This window comes from Schistocerca nitens, chromosome 1, assembly GCF_023898315.1.
Source record: "Schistocerca nitens isolate TAMUIC-IGC-003100 chromosome 1, iqSchNite1.1, whole genome shotgun sequence".
Classification (NCBI taxonomy): Eukaryota; Metazoa; Arthropoda; class Insecta; order Orthoptera; family Acrididae; genus Schistocerca; species Schistocerca nitens.
In genome coordinates this window covers 122,656,596-122,670,491 of record NC_064614.1, presented here as the reverse complement: position 1 = coordinate 122,670,491, position 13,896 = coordinate 122,656,596, and the positions used below count along the sequence as shown (strand labels likewise).

The 13,896-nt window shown below is 36.9% G+C and overlaps 1 protein-coding gene across 4 annotated transcripts in view; it reads left to right on the top strand.

The window, feature by feature from the left end:
- Positions 1-13,896, top strand: part of LOC126242583 (glutathione S-transferase-like) — a 74,455-nt gene that overhangs the window by 37,832 nt on the left and 22,727 nt on the right. For all 4 annotated transcript variants that reach the window (XM_049948100.1, XM_049948101.1, XM_049948102.1 and 1 more), the window contains exon 3: positions 13,235-13,402. In XM_049948100.1, the coding sequence (XP_049804057.1) occupies positions 13,235-13,402 (168 nt within the window). The remainder of the gene's footprint in view (positions 1-13,234; positions 13,403-13,896) is intronic.

Genomic DNA, 13,896 nt, shown 5'->3' with positions numbered 1-13,896 from the left:
TTAATTGATATATTACTAATATCAACTAATTCAGTTATTATTTTGTTTGCAATATGTTTTATGACATGAGGAATACTGTCACATCCATAGCACATTTTATTTTGCAGCTTATTAACTGCGTTTCTTACTTCTCAATGCATAACTGGGTACTAAATCATTGTCTTTTCATTTGTGGGAACTTTTACTACTTACTACTTTTTGAGTTACCCAGGTTCTTGATAATGTAGTAGTCATTGAACATATTGGCAACAGATTGAGGGTCTTCAACAACTTTTCCTCCATTGTTTATGATAAGATTATTGTATGTCACTTTGGATTTACCAATGTTATGGTTTATGGCCTTCCAAACTGATTTGGTTTTATTGCTGTCTTTCCTGATAATCAAATCACTGTTCAGTTTCTTTGCCGCATGAATAACTTTTCTATAGACTTTTGTGTAGCATCTAAGATGTGGCTTTAATGCTGCATTACATTTTTAATGCCAACCCAGATTTCTAAGAGTACCTAAGATTTGTTTATTCTAACCATGAATTAGATTTGAGAGAGATTTTTACTTTTCTAAGGGGGAAAGCGACATCAAAGCAGTATTTATAATCGGAGAAAAATGGCTCATATTTAGAGTCTGCAGCTTTACTTGGATCTCTGTCCCATTCGGCACTGTACAATATGCTATGAAAATTCCTAAGGCTACTTTCATTAATGTATCTTGTTTCTATATAGTTTCCACTGCCATGTTTTTTTCCTAGCCATATTTTTTAGTAAGAGCTTGATTGCCATGTGGTCAGAGAAACAAGTATCTGTTACTTCAGCCTCATAACTACAGGTCTCTTTGTTAATAAACACCTGATCAATTTTCGTCTCACACACATCTCCATACATGGTGACATCAGTTACTGTGGCTTCTTAAATTATATGAGGTGAAGATATTTAGCAGTTGATCTTTGCGTGCTTTATATTACTTCTAAAATTGATGTCAAAATTCCCCAATACAACTGTTGATTTTGACCTAAGTCTCAATTCATTCATTAGATCCTCAAGATTTTTTAAAAATAAAGTGATATTCCCAGAAGGTGACCTATATATACAGACAATTACCAAACCACAGTCAGTCAGTTCACAGACACAGTATTCAAATTCTTTTTCTATACACTTTACATTGCTTAACTTTACTTCTTTAGAATTAAGACTGTCTCTAACATAAACACAAACACCTCCATATCTGTACATTTCTCTGCAAAAACTGCTTATGATTTTAAATTTGGGAAGGGCTGTTGTACATATTTGAAAGTTTTGTAACCAGTGTTCACTGACACATACAACAGATACTTGGTTAAAACTGTCTCTTAACAAGACTTCGAGTTCACCCAACTTATTACATTACTTGCAGGCCAGAAAAACCATAAAATTAAAATCTATCATTAATCGACAACAGAACCATTGAAGATAATTTTCTATAATTATTCCCACCTATTAATTGTGATAATGAATGAGATACTTAAACTAAAAAGCTGGCTGAACTACATATCAGTAATATCAAAATCCAAAAGAGAATACCTGCTAGAAATACACTTAAAATGGACACCTTTGGCTGTGACATACTTGTTGTTGCAGATAACTCAATAATGTATAATGAGATAAATAGAGGAGCAAAATGTAAGAAATCCGAATGAAGACATGCATCAGCAGTGCGTCAAAAGTATGTCAGATGTTTCTGCCCCCACCTACATTATGTACTGAAAGCTTCAAAAATTTATATTTCCCTGACAGTGCCTTAGTGATACGAGGAAATTTTGTTCTGTCAGCAAAGAATGGGAGATGCATCCATTCAGAATGGGAGGCTGGGACAGATATTCTTTTGACTTTGTGTTAACTCATTTTCCAGAATTGGGCATCATTGGGCAGTTGGTTAGACAATCTATCCAAGAGGGAAACATCAGGTCTGTTGTCAACAGAAATGCCCTAACTTTTTGATCCACTGGATGCAGAGGTAGGAACTGGTGATGTCAAGGCTATTATAACATCATTGAACACTAGTATCAAATGAAAAGTTAAGAAAGGTGGGAAGAGAATTCTCTTTAACAAGTGCGACAATGCAATGATTAGAAACTACTTGAACAACTGACCATAAACGTTACCTCCGAGAAGGATAATGTGTGTTGTGTGTATGGCAGAAATTTGAAGATACTATAGGCCACATGCTAGGTGTGTTTGTGCTGTTAGAAGACAGTGAGGAATAACAAGGACTTGCAATAAAAATATTAGAATATTGTTACAAAGGCGTAGGGATTTCTGTTAAAAGTTTCAAACAAGATGGAAAAAAAAAAAAACTAACTTTCTGACACATGAAACCTAAACCTCTAAACAAGCTGTGTCAGAACCAGTTCATGAATTCAGTTTCAATTTATTTACCGCCAAGCTGTCAAAAATTTCATGGATCACAACACGTCTTGTGCTTCTGGTTGTCACATGGATGTGAAAATGAGAGGAGAAAAATTCAGCGTTAAATGAAAGACAATCAGTTGAGATAAATCTGCTGAAATTGACAGGGTACAAAAAGTACGAGACAGTTCCCCCCTCCAGAAATTGTTGAAACAAATCTATCACATTAATTGAAAAAGGCACATATTATTGTTGACAAGTGGGGTCACAGAACATAGGGATTGAACTGGAGACTTACCTCACAGAGAACAGTTTGCTTGCAGAATTTTGAAACACATTTTGTGCTTGTTCACAGTGAATCATAGGTTTGTGTACTAATTTGCACAGATTCTGCAAGCAGCAGACATTAGCAGCCCTTTTTATAGTTCCAGATCATCACCTAGTAAACATAATATTATATGCTTAAGGGATATATTAACTGTTGTGTGTACAAAGAGAAGACCTCTTCGATAATATAACCCAGTACGTTGTTCTTAATAGGAGAAACCACCAGAAGTATCAGTAGTGTCCTATGTAATTAAGGAAATGTGGTAGGACCATTACTGTTCTCTCTCTCTCTCTCTCTCTCTCTCTCTCTCACACACACACACACCTGGAAGGTAGTATTTTTATTTCCCTGAAGTTATTTGTAGATAACAGGACTGGATGCAGCACTTTAAATAAATAAATATGTATAAACAGATGAAAATACTAATGTTATTTGACTGTGTAATCAGAATTAATCACAACCAACAAGTATCTTGAAGTAGGTGTCTGGGGTCATTTAAGATGACACAATTATGACCTAAATCTAAACACATGAAAGCCAGATGTTAGGTCAGATTTATTGGAAGAGTTGTGGAGAAGTTTGTTTCATCCACCCATGTAGATCACTTAACAAAAACCTTGTTCAGTCAATCCTTAAATAACACTCATCGGTCTTTAGCCTTTACCAAGGTGGATTAATGGAAAAAAAGAGAGAGAATTTTTGACAATGCAGCAGGTAAGAAACTGCTTCTGAATGCACTGAAGGCTTCTCACATAATTGTCCTAATGCTTGCTTTGGCTGATCAGGTACTATCAGCTAAATTCAAAGAGTTGCATGCTTTATCGTAGGTTCCGTCTAAACAGCAGGTGCACTGCTGATAGCATTACTCTTAACATTGAGTGCCTACATTACAGTATGAGTCAATAACATGTTAATTCTACCCCTGTGAAGCCCAAGTTGAAATATCAACAATATTATAAAAAGAACAGAGGACTGTTAGCCATAAAAATGACACACTGAGTTGCAGATAGGCACAACGAAAAGACTGTTGTACATTGAGATTTCCACCAAAGCTTCTACAGAAAAGAAAAGAAAAATCCAACGTCCACACAAGCAAGCATACCTCATGCACAGATGACCGCTACCTCTGGACATTCTGGCCAGAATGCAACAAAAGCAGCAAAGTGGAGTGGGGTGGGGAAGGGAGTGCAGGGTAAGGGTAGGGGGAGAAGAGCACTGCCTAGTGGAGTGTGCAGGGGCTAGATGGCAGGTACAATATCAGGAGGCAGTGGGAGAGGGGGCTGAGTGAAAAAGGAGAGGAGCAGAGCAGAGAAGGGAAAGGGGGGGGGGGGGGGAGCTGGTGTGCACATTGGCAGAGTGCGGTGCATAATGAGGGTGAGACAATGTGAACTGGGAGAAGGTGATAGGACAGGGGGCAGAAATTTTTGGGTGGAGGGTGTGGGGACAGTAGGTTACGTTAGTTTAAGGCTGGAATCATTTTGAGAACGGAGAATGTGTTACACAGATACCTTTAATCTGTGCAGTTTAGAAGAGCTAGTGGTGGGAGGGAGGATCCAGATTGGGGGGAGGGGGGGTGTTGTGAAGCAGCTGTTGAAATCGGGCATGTTATGTACAGCTGCAAGTTGTGGGTGGTCCATTTCGTTCTTGACTGCTGTTTGGTGATGGCCATTAATCCTGGTAGACAGCTAGTTGGTAGTCATACCAGTATAAAAAGCTGTACAGTGATTGCAGCAGAGATGGTATATGACATGGCTGCTTTCTCACTGGTGACCTGCCCTTCAGTGGTATAGGCTAAGTCTTTGACAGGACTGGAATAGGAAGTGATGGGTAGGTGCATTGGACAGGTCTTGCACAGGGTTATGATCCCTGTGTCAAGGGATGGGGTTTGGAGTGGCATAGGGATATACTAGGATGTTATGAAGGTGTCCAAAATTTCAGGGCATAATGATAGATAATGAAAACCCTGATGAAAGATGTGATTCAGTTTTTCCTGTCTGGGATGGAATTGGGTGATGAAAGGAATGCTTCTTTGTGGCTGGTTCTTGTGGATGGTGGGAAGACTGGGAGTGTATGGGGATATGGCATGGGAAACATGTTTGCAGACTAGGTCTGGGGGATAGTGCCTGCTTCTGAATCCCTTTGTGGGACCTTCAGCATACTGGAGAATGGAGTTCTTGTCACTGTAGGCACACCCGCTCTGGGAAAGTCATGATGACTTTTTGTGGCTGCAGGGAGCCACTGCTCATTGTCTTTCTGGAATGTGGTATCACAGTTAACGACAGTGGTATATCGACACTTTGAAAAAAATATAAGTGCACCATCAACTCCAAAACACCCAGAAAAGTTGATGGCCAGCATCATTGTGTTGCAGAACAATGCCTGCCCACATATAGGTTTGACTATGCTGCAGAAGTTTTGCTGAGAAGGCCTTACGCATCCTCCATACAGTCACAGTCTCTCCCCGTGTGATTCCCATATTTTTGGATCCCTGAAGAAAGACATTCATGGCCATCGACTTAACTTTGTCCAAAGAGGTGCATGCCTGGGTACAATAATGGTTCCATAGGCAACCAAAAACCTATGAAGGCAGTGATATTCTTATCTCACAGTGAGGTAAATGTATTAACAGTTATGGTGAAATAATAAACAGTTTACTTACTTTTTTCTGTCTGTCTTGTTTTCATTTGAGAGCCTGTTATACAGTAGGTCAAAGTTCTGTCGTGAAAATGAGAAATAGATAGTTCTTGATTGAAATCACTTCCTGAAAAATGTATATTCTATACATAAATCATTACTTAAAGTGTGATGCTTATGAGATAGAAGATTGAACATATCTGGTAAATCATATTCTCGATGAAGATGTGTTCCCCAATGTCAGAAAATGACAGTTAAACTTCCAATTTATAAGAAAGGTGAAAGGAAAATTCCAAGCAGTTATAGACCCTTATCAGTAGTTTTCATTACATCAAAAGTCATGGAAAGCAGTATACATACGAAAATTTACATTTATTTTGAAAGCAATAAATTACTGAGTAATAGCCAGTTTGGCTTTACATTTCACCTATCAACCATAAAAGCACCAGAATGTCTACAGCACCAGAATGGCTACTCATTAATATATATGAAGGATGAGAAAAAGAAACTCACTTGGGTGCAACCCAATTAGATTTAAGTAAACCTTCGATTCTGTCACACATGACATAATAATTAAAAAGCTAGAACATTATGGTGTTGTAGATAGGCCACTACAACTATGAGTCATATTTAAGCGAATAAAATAAAATCTTAAATTTACTTTATTTTAAAGGCATTTAAACCACACAAAGTGTTAAGTTACTGGGATTGCATTTCGATCAGAAACGCACATGGGATAAGCATACGAATTGTCTGCGTGGCAAACTTGCTTGTACTCTTTCAAGCTGGCAATCATTATTAGTAAGAACTTATTAATTTCTTAATACTTTGCTTTCTTTCAATCACAACTGCAGTATAGGGTACTGCGTTGTGGTAACTCAGTGAGTTCAAGTACCATCTTCAAATGGCAGAAGAAAGCAGGTAGATGTATGTTAGTTCTAGCAACAAGACAAAGCTGCACAAAACACTTTAAAGAACTCAAGATAATGACACTGCCTAGTATGTGTATCTGCAACTGTTTAATATATGCTAAAGAAAACATAAGCAATCTTTAAGATTCCAAGTCTATGCCTGTAATACCCAAAATAATAACCTAGATCTTCCGTACTCAAAACTGACATTTAACGCATAAGAGCCATAAATACCTATGTTTGAAATTCTGTAACAAACTCCCAAAGCAAGTGAGTGACCTACCAATGAATGGTTTTAAGCATACCATAGGAATGTAGTTCAAATGTATGCCATACTACTCAATTGATGGCTTTTTAAATAGTGATACACAGGAGATAGACAGTAGGCAGCCGGTAATTACATTACGAAGTATGCCTATATGTGTGTGACCATAATGTATAAGCATTTACACTTTTTCTGCATGGTACTTACGTTAAAAAATAATTATAAATGATACTATCATGCAATATGTAATTATTATTATTATTGTTACTGTTATAGTAACACAGTATGGTACCACTATGTATAGGGGAAATGATAATTAAGGAAAAGGTGGGTTTGGTAGGGATGATTAAGATATTGATTTGGGGTTGATCCATCATTCTTCATTTTCTTATATTAGTTAATGTTTTTTGTGGAATTTATTTATTTTTCTGTGAACTTCTGGGTTTATATGTCTGTATGTATGTGTTTTAGATGTCTGTATTTATGTGATGTGTTTCTTGGCATATGTGGATATGTGATTTTTGTTGTCTCTCCAAGGCAAGTTTTGGTTTTTGCGGAGGAGTTTGCGTATGGTAAGTTTAGTTTTTTTATTTTTACATTGTACTGAATTTGTCTTTTTTCATGTATTTCTTTGTTGTGTTATATTGTTCTGCATTAAGTATGAGTTCGTCAGCTGCAGTACGGAATACAAATTTTACAGTTGTCGCTCTTTTTCCCTTCACTATCACTAGTATTACTATGATTTTTTGAGTCCATACTAGCACTACTGAAGACGAAAAGACTGACATGTGTAAAATTTATATCCCGTGCTTAAGTTGGCCTATATGGGTCAACTGACGAATAGGAAACTGGTGCTAGCTAAGATGAAAAAGCGATACATGTAACATTGGTATCATTTACCTATATAGGTCAACTGAAGAACAGGATACAAATGTTATGTTTGTTGTTATTTTTCATCTTCGCCAGCACCAGAATCCTATTCTTCAGTTGATCTATATAGGTTAACTGAAGTACAGGATACACATGTTATAAATTTTCCCATTCGCTAGTACTTCAGTATCCTATTCTACAGTTGATCTATACATCTCAGCTGAAGAATGGGGTACAAATTTTACTGTTGTCAGATTTTTTGTCATCTAATAAGACTATGATAATTTTCAGTCGATACTATTAGTATTAAAGACAAAAAAAATTGTGTCACATACTTCAGTTGACCTATATAACTGAAGTATTGTATACAAATTTTAGTGTGTCTCTCTTTCTCGCGTGCTTCAGCTGAGGTACTGGATGTCATTGTTACTTACTTCAATTTCTTCATTTTCGTTAGCATTGTTGTCCTATTCTTCAGGTGACCTATATAGGTCAACTGAAGTAATGGATACAAATACTATGTATGTAGGTCTTTTTGCCTTCGCTAGTAATAGTATCTACAGAAGAACAGAATGCTAGTAGTAGCAGAGGCGAAAAAAGCAACGCCTGTAAAATTTGGACCCTGTACTATTGAATAGGATACTAACGTTAAGGAAAATGAAGAAATCAACATATGTTAAATTTGTATCCCATACTGCAGTTAACCTGTACAGATCGACAAGTTCAGGATACGGCTCATATGTATGTCAACTGAGGTATTCCATTCTAATGTTACTTCTGTCCTTTTTTTTTTTTTTTTTTTTTTTTACAGAAGTATCCCATTTTTCTGTTGAGCTGTATAGGACAACTGAGAATGGGATACTAGGAGTCAAACAAGTGATATATTTAACATTATGTTCAAAATATTAATGGATGTGGTATACGTCTACCATCTGTTTTCTCTCTCCTGCATTCCTTTGTTTGTGAACACTCATTTCACCTGTTGATTCTGTATAAATCTCTGGTAAATTTTAATGTCATTTGTCAAATCCGACAGGTTGTATCCCGTTCTTCAGTAGTCCTGTTGTTGATTGATTGTATGTTATGTGGTAGTTTCCTGAATATCTTTTTTCCAAGGTGCAGAACTCTTATTTGGCAGAGCTTGGTTTTTGTATGGTGGAATTGAGACACATTTTTTGCTTTGTGTTGTGTGTGTGTGTGTGTGTGTGTGTGTGTGTGTGTGTGTGTGTGTGTGTGTGTGTGTGTGTGTGTGTGTACATCTTCATTTTTGAGAAGAGTGCAGTACTTTCAGTCACATGTTGCTGTATGTATACTGTGGTTTCCTATATATGAAGGCTTGGAAGTGGGAGGATTTGCAGTTTTTTGCAGAGCGGCTTACAAGATTTTCTGTGTTTCGCACCTTCTGTGATTCTTAGGAACCTTTTTTGGATTCTAAATAGCTTGATGGTGTTTGGAGAAGCTCCCCAGAAAATGACTCCATATTTCGAGATTGGACGCATGCATAGTACACACTTTATAATCAGTCACTGCTACAGCAGCTTTCAAGGAAGCTCATCACGTAGAAGGATGTATTCAATTTTTTGTTGAGATTGTCAATATGAGTTCCCACGTGAGATTATCCTGGATCCAGAGCCCAAGAAACTGTCAAGTCAACTCTGTCAATATGAGTTCCCACGTGAGATTATCCTGGATCCAGAGCCCAAGAAACTGTCAAGTCAACTCTATTCACAGCTTTGTTTGGCAGCTGGATACTGATAGTTTGTGGAACTTTTTCCTTGACATCATGGAAGTTGATTGCTACAGTTTTTCCTTCATTTAAGATTAACTTATTGTATGTGAGCCATTCTGCTGATCAATTGTCTTTGTTACGTTTTCTTGTAGTAAGTTTTGTGATTTTGTAGTAATGAGAAAGCTCTTTGGCAAACTGGTAAGCATTTTGGCAATGTATGTGTGTTTGTGGGTCATTTACATATGAGGCACAGCACTGGTCCCAGTATTGATTCTTGGAAATACCATATTTCGTGTCTTGGTAATGTGAGTAATGGTTTGTGATTTCATTGCAATAAATGTGTTGTATTTCTACTGTTTGTTCCTGTCCACAAAGGTATGACTTGACTCAGTCATTAGCTGTGCCTCTGATGCGTAGTTGATTTAATTTCTGCAAGATTGCTTCATGATCAATAATATATGCTTCCTTTTTTGTATATGGGTTTCAATTTTGCAATTTTTAGACAAGAAGGGAAAGTCCCTGAGCCAGTGAACTATTGCATAAATATGCTAGTGGTTGTACAGTGAGTTCACTATATATTTTTAGTATGTTATCAGGTATACCATCTACTCCTGAGGACTGTTTTGTTTTTAAGGTTTTTATGATGGGATCAATCCATACAAAGTAGTCCGAGAAAAAAATAATTGGTTCTTGACCATCTCTGAAGAATTTTAAATTTGCTGGGTGAATTCCCCATGTTTATTATTCACAAAAATATTATATTATTTTAAATTTATTGTTTATTATTTTGAATTGGCGGCCATATTTGTTCCAGGCTGCATGTGTTTTCTCGTATTTGCAAGCATTTATATTTTTACAATTATTCAGTAGTGGATTGTCCTAAGCCTTTCAGATAAAATGCATTTAGTTCAGCATACTCTGGGCCTACAAATTAACATTATTAGCACTTAGCTGAATGTATTTTTAATATATTTTTAATAGCTCATAGTTACCAGCCACAAATTAAAAAACAAAACCTCAATTTTTGAACAGTAGTTTTCCAAAGAAAGATTAATTTCTCAGCTTTAATAATTTTTCTGTTATTTTACACTGTATAGTATAGTTACTTTTTATAGAGTATCAATGGTGAGCAGCTTACACTTAAAAAAGTACACAATTTTTAAAAACGGATTTTTAAAATTTTTCTATTTTGTGGCCTGCAATATCTTCGTTGAGGGACCAGATAAAATCTGAAAATTTTACAGTTAATAGACCTTCATGATATCAAACTTCACTATAAATTTCAACTTTGAGGTTCAATTGGAAGTTATGGAAAAAAGATTACAAACACGAAGTCAAAAATGTTTTTTAACATTTGCGATATCTGGTAGGCTAACCAAATAAAGTATACAAATTGCATAATGTAACACACCACATTACACTATCTAATGATTATTTGTCCAAACAGTGCTGTGGTAATTGTTTCAGCAGGCTAACAATTGCTTCTGCAAGCCTATACAAGTCTGAATGTTGTCTTCCCCCTTACACCAACAATTGTGTACTCACACTTATTTATCTAGAAGTTCTTGAAGTGTGCAGTTGAAAAATGCTGTCTCAGTGTTCTGTTGGTGTTATTATTAATGAATCATGTCATAAAAGTGTGTATTGTGTTCACTTAGGATTAGTTCTTCCTTGACTAATTCTGTTTGGCAAGGTTTTAGGTATTGGTATTGTATGGAAAGCAATATACTGCCCATTATCATCACTTAATCCTGAAACTTCCTGGCAGATTAAAACTGTGTGTCCGACCGAGACTCGAACTCGGGACCTTTGCCTTTCACGGGCAAGTGCTCTACCATCTGAGCTACCGAAGCACGACTCACGCCCGGTACTCACAGCTTTACTTCTGCCAGTACCTCGTCTCCTACCTTCCAAACTTTACAGAAGCTCTCCTGCGAACCTTGCAGAACTAGCATTCCTGAAAGAAAGGATACTGCGGAGACATGGCTTAGCCACAGCCTGGGGGATGTTTCCAGAATGAGATTTTCAATCTGCAGCGGAGTGTGCGCTGATATGAAACTTCCTGGCAGATTAAAACTGTCTGCCCGACCGAGACTCGAACTCGGGACCTTTGCCTTTCGCGGGCAAGTGCTCTACCATCTGAGCTTCCGAAGCACGACTCACGCCCGGTACTCACAGCTTTACTTCTGCCAGTATCTCGTCTCCTACCTTCCAAACTGTATCCTTTCTTTCAGGAGCGCTAGTTCTGCAAGGTTCGCAGGAGAGCTTCTGTAAAGTTTGGAAGGTAGGAGACGAGATACTGGCAGAAGTAAAGCTGTGAGTACCGGGCATGAGTTGTGCTTCGGTAGCTCAGATGGTAGAGCACTTGCTCGCGAAAGGCAAAGGTCCCGAGTTCGAGTCTCGGTCGGGCACACAGTTTTAATCTGCCAGGAAGTTTCATATCAGCACACACTCCGCTGCAGAGTGAAAATCTCATTATGATCACTTAATCCTGTTTTTATGGTTCCAGCCTGGAAGTTGGTTTTTCTGCATTTATGAATATTTGGTGAATGGTGTAATGGTCCGCCTAAGTCGTTGATATCTTGCTAATTGCTGTAAACGCACTATTTCACTCCCATTTACGGAGCTTGTTAGCACTTGATGTTAGGTTGGCGCCATTACAATGTATTGTATTGTAGTAATCGCTGCTGCTTGCTGGATCGCTGCTGTGTCTCGTTGCTGATGCTGGCTCTAAATCTGGTTGTCTAGGGTAAACACATGAGGTCCCGTGTTTTTCATGTGCTTTTGATGATAAAGAACGAGCGAAACCAACACATATGTAAATATCAAATATTTATTACTTTAGTGGCCATATTAATTCCACTGTCCACCAAAGACCATAACACAACACAAAGTAGTACTTCCTTTACATGTTCTTTGCCTTGTTTTGCCAAACAATAACACATAAACACACTTCACCAAAGTGACATTCCGACTGCCCTGACTGCCTCTGACTGCTCTCTCGACCCTTCTCGCTGCTTGTATTTATAACATTGTCAAAGAACTACTAAAAAGAGATATAGTTTATAAGTCACATGTACATCTGTTATCATAATTTGTGCAGAAAAGTTGTTAATTTGCATCGAGTGACATAATTTAACATGTTATTAAAATGACAGACAGATTTGTTGACTTGACAGAATAATTCTTTGTTACAAAAAGGTCGTTTTTTAGAAGTTTGTCGATTGACTTCTCTAATTTGCATAAATAAGTAAGTAACGTGAATTATGAAGAATTACATTGGTTTTCTTCTAAAATAGGATTGATTACGTGAATACTGAGTGAAAACGCTCCTAGTGAACAAATAGGTTTCACTGGGTGATTTTTATTTAAGGAGATCCAAAATACCTAAGTTGGCCACTATTTTTCATACTTCATATTAATTATTTAAGATAAACTTAGTGTTTTTCATGATGACATTTGCTGTATCAGTGATCAAGTGATATAAACTTTTGTGTGGGTTAGTTATTCAGTATAATTTAATGGGTTGACTGTTTATGGAGACATGTTGTGCAATCATTGTTAACATACACAATAACTTTTCTATAATCATAAATACTCGTTAAACTGGTTGAATTTGGAAGGGATCGCATACTTCATTAAAGTAAAGCCTTTAATATGTTCCGTTACAATGGGCAACTATATTCATTGTAATCATGCTATTTCTGATGTGCAAACCACTGCAGAAATTATTAGTAAGACTGTTAGTTAAAAGAAAATGGTGTCCTGGAGATCTAATAAACTTTCTGCAGTCAGAGCAGAACAGTAATATAAAATAATTGACAAATAACATGTCACAATCAATCAGGGGTGTAAACAGGACTGTGTTTTGAAATTTTTGTGATGTTGCAGCTTTGTGTTAGGTGCATTGAGTTTTCACTCTGATATTCATGTTGAAATGCATTGTACTGAGTCTTATTCAAACGTTTATCACTCTTATCTACATCAGTGGATTGAGCAACTTGTTCCTAGTGAGGGAAGATGATGTGTTATGTCCTACAGTTAATCATATAACTGTGTGTCATGTCACAGAATAAATGTGGTGCAGTGATTTTGTTTATTTTTTAAATTTCATTTAGATATGCCGTTCGGACAAGTACCAGTTCTTGAAATAGATGGGAAGAGGATATATCAGTCCCTAGCAATAAGCCGTTATCTTGGTAAGCAGTTTGGACTGGTAGGTGACAATGACTGGGAAGATCTTCAGATTGACATGGTTGCTGACACAGCGATGGATTTGAAACTGAGTAAGTTTAGTATTATTGCTATGCTTGTCATTTCTATTGCAAAGCATAACTAGTTTTTTCCTTGTAAATTTAAATTTAATCTAGTCACATGTGCTGTCCCCATTCTTCACACTTGTCCAGCCACAGACCTGCACCCTATATTACAATCTTTGTGTTTATTTTTTCTTTGATCTCATTGTGTTTTCATGTCAATTTCAGTTAGTTTCCGCCTTTCACTATGAGCCTGCTCCCTCGGGTTTCATCTTTTCCCCCCCATACTTCTTCCGTTTCATTCTTTTTGTGATTTTTTTTTCCCAGTGTATTTTGGTGTATTTTTCCTATCGTTTTTTGCACACATTTCTACTTTATTTATATATTTTTACACATTTTTATCCTCCACCATGGATCCTAGAGGATATAAAAATGTAAAAGCGGGCATACTCTGCTTACTTTCATTCCATAATGTCATATGGGATTATTTTTTGGGGTAATTCATCAAGCCAAGCTAAAGTTTC